The 17,790-nt window shown below is 35.3% G+C and overlaps 1 protein-coding gene across 1 annotated transcript in view; it reads right to left on the bottom strand.

Moving 5' to 3' along the window:
* Positions 1-1,604: 1,604 nt before the first annotated feature.
* ATR (ATR serine/threonine kinase) overlaps positions 1,605-17,790 on the bottom strand; it is a 48,238-nt gene continuing 32,052 nt past the window's right edge. Inside the window, 18 exon segments of the mRNA XM_009286709.1 lie at positions 1,605-1,778; positions 3,154-3,259; positions 3,498-3,649; positions 4,595-4,748; positions 4,880-5,036; positions 5,924-6,074; positions 7,033-7,176; positions 7,494-7,694; positions 8,301-8,435; positions 9,207-9,439; positions 10,548-10,645; positions 11,055-11,197; positions 12,535-12,714; positions 13,261-13,420; positions 13,814-13,990; positions 15,276-15,453; positions 15,814-15,905; positions 16,506-16,597. Of these exon segments, the coding sequence (XP_009284984.1) occupies positions 1,605-1,778; positions 3,154-3,259; positions 3,498-3,649; positions 4,595-4,748; positions 4,880-5,036; positions 5,924-6,074; positions 7,033-7,176; positions 7,494-7,694; positions 8,301-8,435; positions 9,207-9,439; positions 10,548-10,645; positions 11,055-11,197; positions 12,535-12,714; positions 13,261-13,420; positions 13,814-13,990; positions 15,276-15,453; positions 15,814-15,905; positions 16,506-16,597 (2,727 nt within the window).

Genomic DNA, 17,790 nt, shown 5'->3' on the forward strand with positions numbered 1-17,790 from the left:
TTCAGGAGTACCGGTCGCCCCGCCCGCTTCGTCCCCCGTCAGGCGGCCGGGGAGAGCTTCCACCGTCGTTGCTGTTAAACGCGTGAAGCATCGCCTCTCGCCCCTTCTCCTACCAGCCCGCACCGGAGCTCCCACGACGCGCGTCAGTGCCCTCAGGCCCGGCCTGCTGTGGGTAGCAGGTCTAGTCCCCGCGTGATGGAAGTCGGCAACTCCCTGAGCGGCTCCTGGCGCGGCAGTTCGCTGTAAGGTTCTCTTCGCTCTGTGGTATAACGACAAAGCCTGCGAAAGGTAACATAACCCCAGCACACTCACACACCACAACTGAAAAGATCGTAGTAGGTTCCAAAGATCTTACTTGGAAAAATCTTCAGGTTTATGAGGCAGCGACAACGCTCTGGGAACACTACCCACTAGTTCCCCAGAGAAACAAAACCACTCTAACCAGTTGTAAACCCATTTTTTAAATTTAATCCCTGAAGTGTCTGGATTTCAGCTGAATTAAACTTGAGTCTCACGACAGCATTACTGTGATCAAAAACTAATGGCATTGTTTGTCTCTCAGAACAGCAGGAACAAAAAATACTGTACAAAAATTCTAATGATACCCTAAGAGAGTGTAATTTTTCTCTATCTCCCCCCTCATTTCCCTCCAGTTTGGATGCCCAGAGAAGCAAGCATTACTGTAAATTAGTAATATGTCTTCTGAACACATTTAGTGTCCATGTCAAAACACTTTTTCTGAAATGGAGTCTGAAAAACACTTGCTGCAGCCACACTATAAAAAGGAGGGAAGAGAGGGCCTGTCCAGAAGTCTTGGGAGCCTGAACGTATGTTAAAGTCACAGATACTATACCCTGCCTGCTGCACTGGTGTCACAGACATACTGCCAGGGTCCTCTAACTCACAGCTTTGTGTAATTTCCTTCACAAGGGTTTCCTAGCACAGCAGGCAAGGGCTAAGGAAACCGTTTCAGAACATGGTAACACTTTACCGGTTTCTTCACGGTGAGATTTAAGATCCCAAATGCTTTTCTAGACTTAGCCAGGCCCTATGGAAGAAAGTCAAAGGAAACCAAAATTCAAGGTGTACTGCTGAAGAGAAATACTCATTATTTTTAGAAAGCCTTTCTGAACTATGAGTAGAAAAAGTTGAAAGAACCACTTTACATCATATCAGTATAAAACTTTAATGTCAGATTTTCTAATCTACAAGTAAGCTGAACGAGAAAAAAACTTTACAAAAATATACAGTACTTTATAGAGCGCATTCTTTCAACACTGCGAAAATTTTTCATATAATCAGAGTAGGTACGTACATAAGAAACTTGCAGAGGCTTGCACAGTCTAATTTTTAAGCAGTTCCTATGTACTGGCTTCCATATTTATACAAAACAAGTCGTAACACCTTGCACATCTGCAAGTGTATTCATAACATACTTGCAAGTGTATTGTATATTTTACATAGATTTCGGATTGATCATAAGAGTGTTCTGCTGCTTACAGTCAGAAATCAACAGAAGTGACCAGTTATCTCTGATTAATACCTTCTCAAGAATATTATAGCTACATCACTTGTGAATGGTACCGTTCCAAAGTGAACAAATTTCACATATATGGAGCCCAGCCCATATACATCTGGCAGAGCAGGTTGTCATCACTTGCTTCTTGAATAAGGTAATGAACATGCCCTTCAATAGATAAGGGTAATCCTTTTATTCTGTTTCTAGTCTTAATGACACCTTGCAGCCGTTGATCTATATCAAGGACATGGGTTTTGGCCTGGAAACAAAGGAAAAAAAAATGAATATTGCTACTATCCATGAACTTCCACTTCTTAAAATAAGTGCTTGAAATCTGTATACTAATTTAATACAAACCCCAGATGTCTACACCAGTTACCTAGAAAATAAAGGATACCCACTTTTAAAAATCATTCTTTAAAATGGATAGACTATTGGTCAAGTTATGACTTTTGCCTTACATTTTTACCAATAAAATTTACCAGAGAAGACTGAAGAAGCTATGCAAATGTATTTGAAAATGTTAGAATGCTTTATTTCATACAGTTACTTTCAAATAAATGCAAAATTTCCCCAGCCTTTTTCTTGGAGTTCTGGGTAAAATTAAAGAAGATACCTAGTCTGGAAAATTTAGGCCAAAATTATGAAAATGAAGAAGTCTGAGTTGCTCATCACAACCTGTTATTAAAATGAGCTGTTCTGAGGCCCGCTAGAATAGCTAGGTCATACCAATTATACTCACACATTTTCTTTTAAAGCTCAAGCGTAACATTGGCACCTATCCAGAAAAAAACAGTTAACCATATACAACTATGTGGGTGGTCCTGTAACTAAAGGAAAGGTTACGCAGACACAGCCTGGTTAGTAATTATTTGAAGACCAGGAGATTTTCTGTGCTCAAATAGCCCAGTTAAGTTCTTTGTTGTAATATAGCTTCAGTGCTGTAGTTTGTCCTTATCTTAGTTGCTGTATTTATCAGTGCTCCCTAAGTTTTCTCTGCTCTTACACATACTTATTTTCACTCAATATTCCTTTCAAAGCAAAAAGGAGACAAAGCAGAATTTTTGCAAAGGGGAACTAGAATAAATATTATAGGTTGTGCAAGCTCTATTTTGGATGAACAATATAGTATTTACCAGCAGCTACAAAAGAAACTACGTAGGAAATCCTAATTTTAACCAAGTATTCCTTGACATGTAACAAGGCATGTATTTATTCAATAATAAACATCCACTCATTAAAAGCGCAAAAATATGCATGGAAAGGACTCCAAATGTTACCATCACTGTAAGTCTGGAGGACTGTGCAACAGTCAGAGTGAGGGGAAGCAGGAGCCTCACCTATCCTATTGCTTCTGTTGATGTTGTCCTTGATTTAGTAACACTAATAAGAGAATCACAGGCTCTATTTTGTTTGGTTCTTTAGTAGATAAATTACATTTTCTATCAATAAAAATAGTCTCTTTACAGATAAAAACTATGAACACAGAGACAATCAAGAAGAAACAACCACAGGAATTTTTAAATGAAAGAAAAAACAAGAAAGTTAAGGTTTCAATTAGAAAATATGTAACTTGCAACCATAATGGACATTTGACATTTGAATACCTTATGCTATGCTTGTTTTCAACTAACCTTTTCGTTGACAACTTCTCCAGTTTCGTTCACCTGTGCTTTTGTATTCCCTTTAACAGGTTTACTCCATTCCACAAGAGGATCATGGAGAAAAGTCTTTAAGACACTAAATAAATTAAAAATAAAAGGATAAGATACATATAATACATTTAATTTTCAAAACAAGAACACTGACAGGAGTCTAAAGTTAGCGCTGAATATTTATATTGTTTTATATTTCAATGCATGTCATAGCAAGATCGAGCTGCATGACAGGCACATGCTGAAACTGCAGCAGCTACTGTTTCAGATGTTTAGACTACAGACAGCTTTTTCAGAGTTTGTAGCAAAACCAGTTGCCGTACCTCATTAGAGGCTCCCTTTGATCACGCATAAGCCTCATTGTGACTTCACAAGCTCTTCGGAAGAGACCTTCTGTTCCCATTGGACCCATTCCATTAACCATGTTGTGAGTGAGACGAAAAGGAACGATTTCCGGAACTTCAAAAGTTTCTCCCTTTACATTGATAAAGAAAAAAGAAAAAAAAAAAAAAAAAAAAGAGTACGCCCTAAGCATTTTAAGCATTATTAAAGTAAAGGGTAACATTTGCATCATTTTTAGTTTTTTTCACCATCAATGTCAGTGGCAGTTTCCCAGCTGACAAGAGATGTTTGCTCAGATCACAGTTCTTCTCAGCTGTTAAAGGGAAATTACAGTGAATAAAGGACACCAATGTCCAAACAACCTCTTTTTCCCTGTTCTATTACACTAATACAGGGTATAAAATTTTGTACTAAATATATATTGCTGCTCTGTAGTTTCATGCAAAATGCTAACTTTTCTTTTATAATATGCAAGTTAGCTTAAAAACATTTTTTTAATTAAGGGTTATGTAGGACAATTTAGGCTTACTAAAAAGAAAGCAGGAGAACTAAACTAACAGTACCTCTGCCTCACTTATCTGAATTAAAAAGGGCACGTATTCCACACCAAAAGCATCTTTCAACAGAAACACCAAAACTCCAAATCCCACTCTGGCCACAATTTCTGCTGTTTATTTTTACAGAACCATTGGAATTTTTGTGCTGAATTTATGTGAGAAAAAACAAAGAAACTCTTCACAGCAGCAGAATTCTGAATGTAGTAATTACAGCTTTGTTTGGAGGGTGGTAGTGGAGAGAGGAGAGTCACAAAATACAAACACTCTACAATTTGGGCTATTTCAGTGTATCCACATCAGCTCATCTGATACTGGCTAAATCAAAAAGCTGGCTTTCATTAATACAGTATACAGAACAATCACATACTCTTTACATATCCCAGACTGTTTGTTTGGTATAAATAAGAAACAAAGTGAGAGAGATAACACAACAGATATGTTAAAGTAAAAAAAGTGGAAAAAACCAGAACAAGTAGTAATTTATAAAATAAAGAGCAAGTTCAGCAAGTGGCATTTCTCACCTTATTGAAAAGGCAGTTGAAATCCACATGCACACATTCACCAGTCAACGAATCAAACAGGATGTTTTCACCATGACGGTCTCCTAGGCCAAGTATGTAACCTACCATTGACATAACTGCAACAGAACGACAATAGGCTGACCTACTATTGTACCTGCAGAAATAAGAGTCAGATATGTCTATGTCACTGCCTTGGGTTATCTGTCTTTATTCAGTAGTATCATTAATGTTTAGTGAAATACACAAAGTAGATATTCCTGAGCTAGCCCAGTCCCAGTCACTCACCATGAAGTAGGATCAGGAAATGTTCTAAGAAACCATTCATGAAAGAGAGGAGGATGACGAGGCAGAAGGACTTCTTTGAACATTTTCAGCTTTTCAGACAAAGGTGCTGACTTTGGAAGCATATGCTGACGCAATTCTTTTCCAGTCATATAGATACCTGTGATAGACCTTCTCAATTAGGCAAAAGAAATCCCCAAATATAAAGCCTTATAGGTACTATAATATGGTATTTTAGAGAAGATAAACATCTCCATAAAGTTGAAATAAATAAGCAAATGGAAAATAACCCATAGAACATGGTGGTGGTGGGGTACTGGAAAGTAAATTAAAAAATCATAATGTTAACTGAAAGAGAAGACCTGGCAAACAAGCCACCAGAGTTTTACCGATTGCCATGGGGTGGAGTGGGGGGAAAACACATACACAAAAAACCCCACCCTCACAAAGCCATTCATTATATTCAGCTGAGATGTTTGGAGTTCCAAACTCCCAGATGTCTGCATACAGCCAGATAATGTGTGAAATCTTCCCCCAAAATTTTACTGCACTGACCAGAAAGTTGCTTTGTTAACAAGAAATTCAAAAGAAATCTGATCTTTTCCCTGGAAAGTTGCTGTACCCTCAACCTTGACTCAATTATAGATTATCTTAATTATCTCACACAAATGTAACAGAAATGAAAAACAACAGATCAAATCTGAAGAAAAAGTCCAGTCTTTTCTATTATTCAGTGATGCACATACATTCCCATGCTGCTGGCACTGCGGCTGAAATGATTTACATCATTGTAGAAAAGAATGTATTAAGATGATTGTGTTATCAGTTCTTGTAAGGAACTTGTTTATTGCAAGTACCAATTCCCTTCCATTTAAGAGCAAAAGTCTACCACACATATGAATAATAATATATTGCAGATAGTTAAAAATACACGTGACTGCATCTTCCTAGAATTTAGTCTGATCCTTGCTGTTTGTCTCATTTACGAATAAAGATACAAGCCCTTTAAAAAAAAAAAAATCACTATAGTCTAATATATTTCTTTACCTTTCTCCTTATAAAGTTTTATCAGGATATTTCTTAAACCAGCAGTATTGTTCACCCATTCAATTATGCCACATTCATCGTTTAATGGAATAACTGCGTAGGTTCGAATATGGAGTTCTCGCCTACGTGACTCCGCATCTTTTCTTAAGCACTATTCACAAAAGAAAAATGAGATTAACAGATAGGATCAAAATGTATCAATAACATTAACCATTCTATCTATATCTATTTTCCAATCACATGATGTAGAATTTAAAATTCTAAGCTTCACTGTCTGCAGTAGGTCAAATGCAAGCAAAGGGTCCATCTGTTCTCCAAAGTAAATTAAAAAAGAGAATTTTGCTATAAAATAGTCAAACTGCATAACTTGTACGTGGCTTAAATCCCTTAAAAGCAGTATTTGAAATAAATGTTTTAGTGTTTCAGAGATGCTATCATTTGCTTTAACCTCATGGAAAACACAGTACCTTAACCTTAAGCATATTGCTGAGAAGCAAAATATAATTAAAATAAGAAGTATGGCAACATCATCTGTTCCAAAGTAAATTAAAAAAGAGAATTTTGCTATAAAATAGTCAAACTGCATAACTTGTACGTGGCTTAAATCCCTTAAAAGCAGTATTTGAAATAAATGTTTTAGTGTTTCAGAGATGCTATCATTTGCTTTAACCTCATGGAAAACACAGTACCTTAACCTTAAGCATATTGCTGAGAAGCAAAATATAATTAAAATAAGAAGTATGGCAACACTTTCAGTATGAAAAGATGAATTTACCTATTTCTCATTAAAAATAGTAGAAAATACTGAATAAGAAATATGAAGCATGACAGCAGAAAGTTTGCAGTTATTTATTTACTGTAAATAACCTTTCCTATATGTTTTTGCTGGAATAAGCAATTATTTTGGCAAAATGTTACTGTTTTCACAAGTCCGTAAGAAGTTATACATTATCAATTGCTATTGATTTCCACTGAAACAAGATATTTTGCAACAGTTTACTTTTCTTCCAGTAAGCTTTATCTCAAGGTAAGTTGTTTTTTTGTTAGATAGTTCAGCATTTTGTTCTGGTCAGTAAGTGTAATGCACCTGATTGTCTAACTCATCAAACCTTATTAATAAGGGAGTTGAATTCCATGAGCCGACAGTCTTTTCTTAGATCATCTTTTGGCTTACACATCATAATGTAAGATTTCCCATCTGAACCTTTTAAGGTGATCTTTTTTGGCTTTTGAAGTGAGGCAAGAATTTCCACCTAAAGAAAAAATTAAGTTCTTTATTAACATCTGTATCATATCATACAAAATAAAGTGTCTAACTGTAATAAACCACTGCAACCGATCACGTTAGCACTTCCATGGAGCCACATCCTATTAACCTCAGGCCAAAACTTTATCTAAGTACCAAGAGGCCATATCTGTCTCAGGCTGTTATGACAGAAGCCACTCGGTTTTCACGAAAGTAATTATGAAGTTTCCTACTCAACTCCTCCATTTCTAGGGAACTAAGATGTATTTGCAGCTACATTTGTTTAACAGGAAGTTTAAAATGAGGTGCCAGCCAGAGGCTTACCGTATCATCAAAGCCTGCAATGTAGGCCCAGCATCCAGGAAAAGGGTCATGGTTAGCATGTGTACCAGGAATTGAAGGAAGAGTTGGTATCATTACAGATTGTAAGGGAATGAGAATTTCACTAAACGTGTGCTCTTCTACTAATCTCTTGAGTGTTTTGAAATGAATATTCATGCTTAATGTTGAGCTGTTTCCATCAACCTTGAAGGAAAAAAAAAAAAGTTGTTCCAAAGTTAACAATAAACACTGAAAATATTACTGCTATTTCACATTAACTAATGAATAGAATAATAAATGCTTATGGTAGTAAGAAAAATAGCAAATTACATTTAAAAGGAAATGGGAGTGGTCGAAAGTAAATATATCTGGCCTTTATGGCACATGTATTTTTCACTCTGAATGTAAATACAGAATAATGAAAGAATTTATTTAGTTTTACCTTTATTATCAAGTTCATTTGTTCATGAAAACACAACCAGTCTATTTTTATAGTAAAACTCCATGAAAGTTACTGGGCAAGAATCATACATGAAAGCACAAAACAATGTAAAGCCCATGCACTGTGAAATGTACTATTATGTACTGAAATATTTTGCAATGTGCTCAATTTAGAGCTATTTTCTACTTTTTTGAATATTTTTATGAAGTAAAAAAAAAAAAGTCTTTTGCAAGTTAATGTAGTTTCTGTTAAATTGCAGTAATGTAATGAATTGGCTAATGAAAGCTATCAGAAGCTTTTATATAACGTTTTTGAATAATCTTGAATAATAATCCTACATGCATTAATCTGTTTATTTTTGTAAGTACCGGTTTGTTGCACAGTTCTAATAGCTTATCTGTAAGGCGTGTTGCATCTCCAATAAATTTTCCTAAAGATTCCTTCATGTGAATAGCTTTGTTTAGAATTTCCTTACATCTATTGACACGCGTAGGGTAAGAGGACTGAAAAAAGAGGAAAGTTAAAATTTATTAAACAACAGTCAAATCAATTAAAGAATCCTAAAAAAAAAGAAAACCCCACAGTAATTAATATATTATTTTCTCTACTTATTGCTTGTTGTATTTAATAGCTGGAGAAGGATGTTCTCCAACTGAACAAGTACTAAAGCTGTACGGTTGTTGGGGGTGTGGGTGGGTGGGTGATTACTTTCTGAAACCATTCTTGGGAGTCCCACAACATAAAGGCCAATATTCAAGAATATGCCAGTGTATCCTGAATGTTATTTCACCAGCCTTAAAGAAATAGTATGCACCATGCTTTCCAATTTGCTTTGGAATGACCTTACTACCAGGTAAGTATAAGGACTAAGTAGTGTATCTCTCTCATTTTAATCAAGGCACAGAGTTAATTATTTGATTCTAAAACTGGAAGTACTATTACAATTACTAAAACCAACAAAATCTATTGTCTGTAACTACCCAATTCATCAGCTATTTGTTATTCAATTTCCTTTCCTAGTACATCATACAAGTCACGATGCATGTTAGCATTCTAATTTGGAACACTTAAACTGTAATACCTGAACTTTAGACTGCAATAAAATCTTTTGCAGCGATAGCATTGATACCCTGTTCCACAACACTGTATCACAGCAACTGAAACTCTCAATTCCTTCTTATCATCTTAAAGTAAAATAGGTTATATTCACATTTCTCTCTGATGAAAACAGTTTTACAAACTTAATAAAGGTGTAGCTATATTTATCAAGGTACCTTGGACACAGCAGTCATCATCCACATTGCTTGCTGTGGATAGGCTAAAAACACTTTAGCAACAATCACCATCAGAACTGCGAAGACTTCATCATGAGAATGGCAGATTCGGGAGATTAACTGAGAAAAAGCTGTCAGAAACTGGTAAGGTGCCAGGTGATTCGTGTGCTCTGTAATCACCTTGTTTATTTTAGCTAAATCATTTTTCATTTGAACACGTTCTGAACGACTAGCTGAAAAACACAAGAGGACAAGATTATGTTCCTTTTTTCTCCCATCAGAAATGTAAAGTCATTTAAATCAAAAACATATTTTGTTGGTAATTTTCATAAGCCAAAAAAACTCAAGGAAAAGTAAAAGCTCCTACTGTAAAGTTCTTTTCAACATAGCATACAATGACTTAATACATATGCTATTTAACTAACCAGAATAATGGGAAATAAACAAGCACAGACAACAGGAACATGGAACAGACAACAGCAGAAAAGCTCTCCTTACACTCTTAAAATAAAACATCTCTTACTCCTCTAAAGTGATGCAATGGCGTAGAGCAAAACCAAAAACACTCCATGTATTTCCCCGGTAAAAGGATTCTAATGTTCTTTAGTGGAGGGGAAATGAAGAAAGTCTTTACAAGGGATGAAATTAGCACATCTGCTGCTATCTCCACCGCTGCACCGGAGGACGCAGCACGAGTAGCACATCACCAATGGAGAAAGCAGCATCTGATGTGCCTGCAGCCAAATTCAGTTGACCTAAGCGTATAGAACCAGGTCAAGATGAAGGAGCCAGTACTATCTGCTTCACTCCAGACCTGCAGGTGACGTTTGCAATTTCCATTTGTACAAACATCTCCCACCCAAAAATGCATCTATGGTAGTAGTTTCACATGCCTCGATGCTGCCCGCAGGATTTTTTTCTTCCCCCCATTTAAAGTTCCGTAAAATTCCTTCAACAACTGGAACCAAGACAAATTGGAAAAAAGGCCCACAGCCTCACGCTTTACTGTAGCAAGTGTATACAAAACCGCTACTCATTACTCATGAGGCAACTTAGAAGAGGTGACAGGTGACATGCAAGGATTTTCCCTAAATCTGTTTATCAACTTAAGTTACCTGAAGAACAATGCTATCTCATTATATATTTTTAAAAAGTTCTGGAGGGTTTAATTAAAATTATTAATACTCTCCTGCAATTTAAAAGAAAAATAGTACTTTCTTGTTTCCATATAATCTCAGGCAATAAGTCTAAACAAAGAACTGTAAATATACTTCACTGCTCTTTCAATTATATATTCAAAAGTATGACACAGGAAGTATGTACTGGGAAAAAATGTTCTACCTTTATCACATTCATATGCTTTTGCTCCAAAGTCCAGCCATAAAGACAGCATTCTTGGCATTGACTGATAGATGAATTGGTTTCCATACTGTAGAGACCTGTGATTACATGTTTAAATCACAGCATGTTAATGATATATATTAGAAGCATTACAAACTTTACATCCTTAATTGTTTCACATTCCATTCTGGACTGTAGAAATTTATGTTCAGCATTTTAATGCGTCTGCAACAACTAAAAGCTTACTAATATACAAAGGTTTTGTTTTTATTAATCAAAACTGCAGATGATTAACTGTCTTACACAAGGCAGACAACAATTGCTTAGTCAGAAGGCAGAAGTAAAATTAATTAGTTATGAAAACAAAAGGAAGCATGCAGTATTTTGTTTTACAATACTGCATAAAAATTTGAATTGTTGAAAGACAACATACTCCTATAAAATGTTTTTTTCAGTATAATAGTCATCCTTCTATAGAAACTAAGCAAAGTTTCCCTAGGGTCTAACCTCCCAAAATGATGAACTATGTATCTAATCAGATCTCCTTGTTTTTCCATCTTGTTGTCAGTTACCATTGGCATTAATTTATCATAATATTTAGCAAGATAAAAATGTCCATCTTCCCATTCTGGCAAGAAAATCGTAACATCCTGCAACAAAATCAAAAAGAGATAATTACTTTTGAGAGGATGCTAAATTTAAAATTAAAAAAAAAAAAATTCTCAAGAAACAAGAATCTTGTATTAGTTACGTTTGTGCAAAGTACATGCAAAAAAGTATTAATTGTAACTTTGTAACTCCAAATTGTTATTTCGCCCCAAGATAAATGCCTGTACAAACCAGAAGTCTGTTCTTAAAATACCTTTTGGATTTGGAGACAGCAAGATAATTTAAGACAGGATGATATACGATTCCTCAACTAGGAAAGATTATAGTTTCATTCAAAATATTATAATCAAGTTCCTGATCCTGATAAACTCAATATTGGGTTTCTTTTAGGTTTTTGAAAAGTGAAACAGCAGGATGATTTTCACATTTCTGTTTTCCTTCTAAAAGCATGATGTTTAAAAGAAAAACAAAAAATTGTGACTTAGAAAAGAAATAACTTAGCAAGTGGCACATTCATTCTCTAATAACACTGTTTTGTTTCCAGTGCCAATATTTAGGCAGTAGAGAATTCTAAGCATTAGTATTTTAATATAATCCATCAAAATTTCATTAGTGTCCATTATTCCAATCTTCATTTGATTTGATACATCCATTAGATTTTTCTCTAAATGACTGTTACAGAAGTATTTTAATTAGTAAGACAGCAGTAAGTATTAACAGTATCAAATGCCAAAACTTGGATAGGAAACATACTACTTTTAAGGAACCATAAAGATCTGCATCCACTACTGGTTTAGTAGGCAGTATTAATCAATGCCAAAACAGTATTTCACTGGCATAGCAAGATGAAGCAGTGTAGTGCTGTGTTGTTGAAGAAAAACATGCCATTTGCCTCTTTTCCTGGTTCTTCAGAGATTGGAAGCATATTTAAAGCACAATTATAAGTCGCTACCAGAGAGAGAAGTAACATTGAAGAGTAGCACAATGTGTCATCAAGTTATCTCACTGTCTCTTTAGAGTAGCCCACGTTTTAGTGAGGAATTTTAATTTGTGCTTGCGTAAGAAAAAAGCCATCCTCCTGTAATTTGTTTTTTATTTTAAAAGACTTCTATTAGGTATTCTTAGCTCCCACTGTTGGGAACTGTAGACTTCCCTGTATTGACGTGTTATATTAAAGCTAATTCAGATAGTTAAATCTTTACGAGAAGAACTACTTCCCTCCTACACATTGATACACCATTTAATCCCATTGATGCTATCCTTGGTTGACATCATCAGGAGCATAATGATAGCTTACTTAAGGGATATATTTATTACTATTATTATTATTATTATTATTCAAAACTACTGTCTTGTTAACACTAGTATATCAGATTACCTTATACTTTTTCATAACTGCATTGCTTTCAAAGTTAGCAGTTTCTTCCATAAATCTGCCCACTAGCAGCATTGCCCGACCATGGATGAGCTGATTTTTGGTATTACACGGTGCTTTATTTTCAGGGAAACATAACTCAACCCCCTTCTGGAGAACAATGAGTGCTTGATGAACTTCACCCTAAGTGAAAGAGGAAAACATTTTATATACTTTGAATAAGAGAGATGCAAAACTTCCATCTCACAGTTGTTATTAAGGCAAAGCTATGTCCCGGAGTGTGTTCTAGATCATTCTGGCTGTGGCAACTGAATATTACTGACTTCAAATGCTTCTTATATACCCTTGTTAACTCAGCATTGTTGTGCCTTTAGGTTTACCACAATAACTGCTCCCATGTTTGCTGCCTACCTCTATTAGTTAAAAGGATACAAATTAAGGAAAGGTCTACTATTAAGATAATTTAAATTTGCCAGGGCTGCTTTGACAGAGGCAGGTAATCCACCAGTTTTATACATAGCTGCCAGAAAAATCAATGGATACAGAAAAGGGCCGACTAGCAGCTGGAGGTAAAAACTTCCCATGGCTCAACTGCAATCAGAATGTGTTGATAGTCCCAGCTGACGTATTTTGTTTTACGTACACTGATTGTGTGCCTTTTTTTCTTGAAAAACCTAAAGATTATTTTCTTGCATGTAAGAAAGTAAATTCCATTTTTATTTTCTTTACCTTGGACCAGAGCCACTTTGCTCTTTCTATATAAAGTTCTGAGAGTGTAGATTCCCCAGCATTCAGAAGAGCATTATATGCAGTCTGGTGATGACCAGCTTTTCTCGCAACTCTAGCACTCTGGAGCCAACACTGTCCAACAAGCTCACTGTAATCCTGGCTGCAGAGATATTTTTGCAGAAAATGAAAAATTTCAGTCATGAATGCTGCTTTACAATCTGAAGTAAGTACCACAATGTGTTGAAACACAAACAAAATTTCTTAATAAACTTTATACTACATAACAATCATTTAAAATTATTTGTAATACATCTGTTTCACCTTTTTTCCATTTAGGTCTGGAAACAAGTACTCTTTCCCCCTGTTTCTCCCTTATCTTTCCTATAGACACCACTTTTCCCTTCTATTTCGAAGGTACATAATATTGGAGAGGACTGCTTTTGTCTACAGTATAAATTTCCACAGAGTTTTATCTTCTCTCTTCTAACACGCATATGTAAAACCAGAATATTACTGAGAATACAACACAGACAAGAAATAGTCATGTTCTTACCTTTTACTGAGACTAAGCAAAGCCCTTCTCAGTGCTAAAATGGGTTCTTTTGCTCTGTAAGAGTTTTGGGTCATTTCAATACGAGCACACCAATTCAGGGAATCTCTACCGTGGTCACCATCTGGTTGCTGAAACATTGGTCCAATACTATGTTCTAACTCACACAGCATATGCAATCTGTGTTAGCAAAATAAAGGAAAAAAAATTGTTGAAAATTGGTTCCTGTTTGAGATATATGCAAGTTTTACACACCTTTTGCCATTTTCTTTCTAAAAGCTGGCCATGTAAGTAATTTCAAATAGTAGGACTTCTTTTAAAAGCAAAAATGCAGCAAAACCAAACACATAAAATCAAGGATTTGTAAACTGATTAGTTATTTTCTCACTATTCCTTTGCCAAACTGCTGAACACAGAGACAATGAAGATCACTTGGAGAGGAAGTCAATCTTTAGAAAGAGTATTTCTATGCATTACTTCTAGCAATAATTCTTCAAAAAGTCTGGTATTTTAATCAAATACTATTTTAGAGGCAATATACTGTTACTTAAACACCTCCTTTACAACAGAGTTAGTCCATTTATTTAAAAATGCCGTTATTATTAGCTGTCACTGTAAAGCTGCAAAGCTGAGAGCTTGTAAAAGCTTAAGTTCTCATTGGCAGAGTCTAAGTGTAGTGGGTATACCTGACAGAGAAACAGCGACTGAAGGCCTCCAAGTAGCCCAGATCAACGGCTAAATCTAAGATTTAGCCATTGATCTGGGCTACTAACTATTTTGAAACACTTCTTTCTCAACACTCAAACTCCATTTCCTAAATAAAACAACACTGAAAAAATTACCAACACAAAATAGAATTAAGAAGTAATTAAGAAATATATACTTCAACTGTCTAGTTTTATGCAATATCTTGCCATAAGGATGCATTTACAGTGCAGGGGAAGTATTAAGCCTTTTTCATTCAAAAAGGCTACTCACTTGTTAGTCTACTCCAGCCAACTTCAAAAGTTGTTAGAAAAGAAAAAGTAAAACTACTGAAAGGGATGGGGTTTCAACTTTTACTACAAAGAAGGGAGTGCTTTTAGGCCACCACACAGATGAAAAGCAATGCTCTTAAGTTAATGGAGTTAAGTTAATGGAGTTACTGGCCTATATGCACTACTTTAGGCATGGAATTAAATTGTTGATTTTTATTACCTGATGTTTACATAAACTTGCTTGCTGATTTTGAAAGACTATACCCAACAGTTTTATTGTGAATATTTTTCATGGGGGATAAATATAAATTCCCAATTAACTGGGAAAAGGTTTCCAGTTGGGTGAGTATTTAAAAAAAAAAAAAAAAAAGAGAGGTGACAGAAAATGCACAACAGTACCATTTATTGCGGAAATGGAAAATTCTTGCTGCTGCATACTTGATTATGTGATTTCTGGATTTGAAAATAGTGAAATGAAAATCAGAAACCTGATAATGTGTTCGTATCCTCGCTGATAGGATCCTCTTTCAAAGCTCGCCGCTGAAAGTGGTACAATCTGTTCTGCTCGAACAACCTTGAGTGTTTCATAAAAAGCTGCTTCATTTTTCTTCTTGGCTGATAATAATAAATGTCCTAGTCTGACGCTCCAAGTAGTGGACTTCACATCTTTGGGGAGGAAAAAAAAGCCTCTCAAACTCTGTTTCTTTAAGCAGCTTAATCTGAACATGCTAATTTGTCTTAACATACTACTGGAAAAATAAATTTTTCTCGGAACTAATTAATTGAATTTTAGAAATACCGTATAATTCCACCCCACAATCCACTCCCCTAAACAAACCCAGAAGAAATTTGGCCTTACACTTGCTTGAAATTTCTACTCAAAGACTATACAGTTTGCAATCAAATACATTTACAAGACTAAAAAATTACAATAGCTGCCCCTTGATTCAAGATGATTAGACTAAAACATACACTTTTTTCAGAAATGCAAGGAAGTGTTCGTATTTTGATATCATGATAACTTACCTGAAGCCAAATAATTTTCCAGTAGATCCCATCGTGACAGCTTCCAGGCTGCTTCCACTCTGTAAGTGTTCAATTCAGAAATCCATTCAGACCTATTAAAAGAAAACAAAGGCAATAAAAGCTTGTGCTGAACTCAATTTTTTTTTCCTCCCCCCACCCTCAGTATGTTAGTTCTACATTATATTAGCAAATATTCTTTATATAAAACTTCTCTTACTTGAAAAGAAGCAAGGTAAGCTTGCTTCTAATAAAATTCAGAAAAACCAAAGGATATGCATTGATAAAAAATAATAGCTGTACAACAGGATACCACAAATTCAATTTCCAAGTAGTGTATTTAACTTCTATGGCACATTTTAAAAATTACCATCTTCCAATCCATTTATCTCATTAGGCTACAGAATAGCTATGTAACAAGTAACATGCAAGTCAATGAATGAAAGATTCTATTTAACAAATTAAAGCACATATCAACACTGTACACAGTGCAGACAAGAAGTACTAACATTTTGGGTAGCCCTGAAATTAATTTATAGACAAGCACTTAAAGTTTTCTATCTTCACATTGCTAATTGGATATGCTTGGTAAGCCTCAAATGCTTGATAATGCGCAAAAATGGCTACTGAGACATAGATGTAACACAAAAGCTTCATATTACTCAAATAAACATTGTATTAGATGCTTATAGTACCTGTTTGCAAGCACTCCATTGACCTGAGTAATTACAGTAGATAACTGACCAAGGCCTAACATGGACTTCACTACACCATGATAATGAATAATCTAGAAATAGGGGGGGAAAAAAATAAAACAATGAAAAACCACACACACATACATTCATGAAATTCATGGCAGTCTGAAGGAGGAAATATGTCCATTTGGATGCTTTTTACAATATGGAAAGGCATAACCAATTGCACCGTAAGCTAAACGAACATTCAAAATTAAAAAAAAAAAAAAAAAAAAAAAAAAAAAACATTGTATGGTTACCGAAGAACTTAAATCACCATAGGCAATTTTTGAAATGCACCTCACCACAAATGTAGTTTGATGTTAATTTATTAAGACCCATCAGAGCTGTGAATAAAAATTTTTTTTAAAGAAATGAGCAACAACAAGAAGGAAGAAGTCACAGGAAGGAAATAACCCCAAAACCTAAAGGAATTTCACTCTTCATAAAAATGTTTTCCATAATCTGGGAATGAAGTAGGGCCATCAAAACGCTCTGTTTACTATACCTGCTATCAGCTGTGCTAGATAACCTCTGCTTCATAGGGAAGCACGAGAAACCACGGGGATATCCTAGCCTGGGAAACTTTTTACCAATTTCCATTAGAAAAGTATTTCAAGTATAGAAAGGGTAATACATGTCTTCAACTTTTTTTTTGCATTTATCATCACATCTCTGGATATTCAACTTTGGCATATGAAAAGCATGATGGTTTTCCAGTACTACTCAGTTTTACAGTACCTTATACTTCTATGTTCCAAATAAAGGCAGGGAAAGGGGAATGGAATAATTGTAAGTTTTCTTTAATCATTTCCCAATTGCTCTTATATTATGAATGTTTTCCCTGGAAGTCAATGATCAAAAATAGTAAGTCAGAATTACTTTGAATAAAACCTGTGGTAACTTGCTTTAATAGTTCTCTTGGCATGTACCAGTACTGATTGATACTTAAGCAATCCAATTCCAGGCCTTCCCAAGCAAAGGCTGAACTTTAATTGGTAAGCTGTTCTAGCAAAAACCTGGGCATAAGCATCCGACTGTTAACCCAAGCCTGCAAATTACCGTATAAACCCAGTAAAATATTTGTTTCAGTTCATAAAATCACAGAATAGTTTGGGTTGGAAGGGACCTTTAAAAGTCATCTAGTCCAACCCCCCTGCCATGGGCAGGGACATCTTCAACTAGATCAGGTTGCTCAGAGCCCCGTCCAACCTGACCTGGAATGTTTCCAGGGATGGGGCATCCA

The sequence above is a fragment of the Aptenodytes forsteri genome, unplaced genomic scaffold (genome assembly GCF_000699145.1).
Source record: "Aptenodytes forsteri isolate BGI_AS27 unplaced genomic scaffold, ASM69914v1 Scaffold184, whole genome shotgun sequence".
In the NCBI taxonomy this organism is placed as follows: domain Eukaryota; kingdom Metazoa; phylum Chordata; class Aves; order Sphenisciformes; family Spheniscidae; genus Aptenodytes; species Aptenodytes forsteri.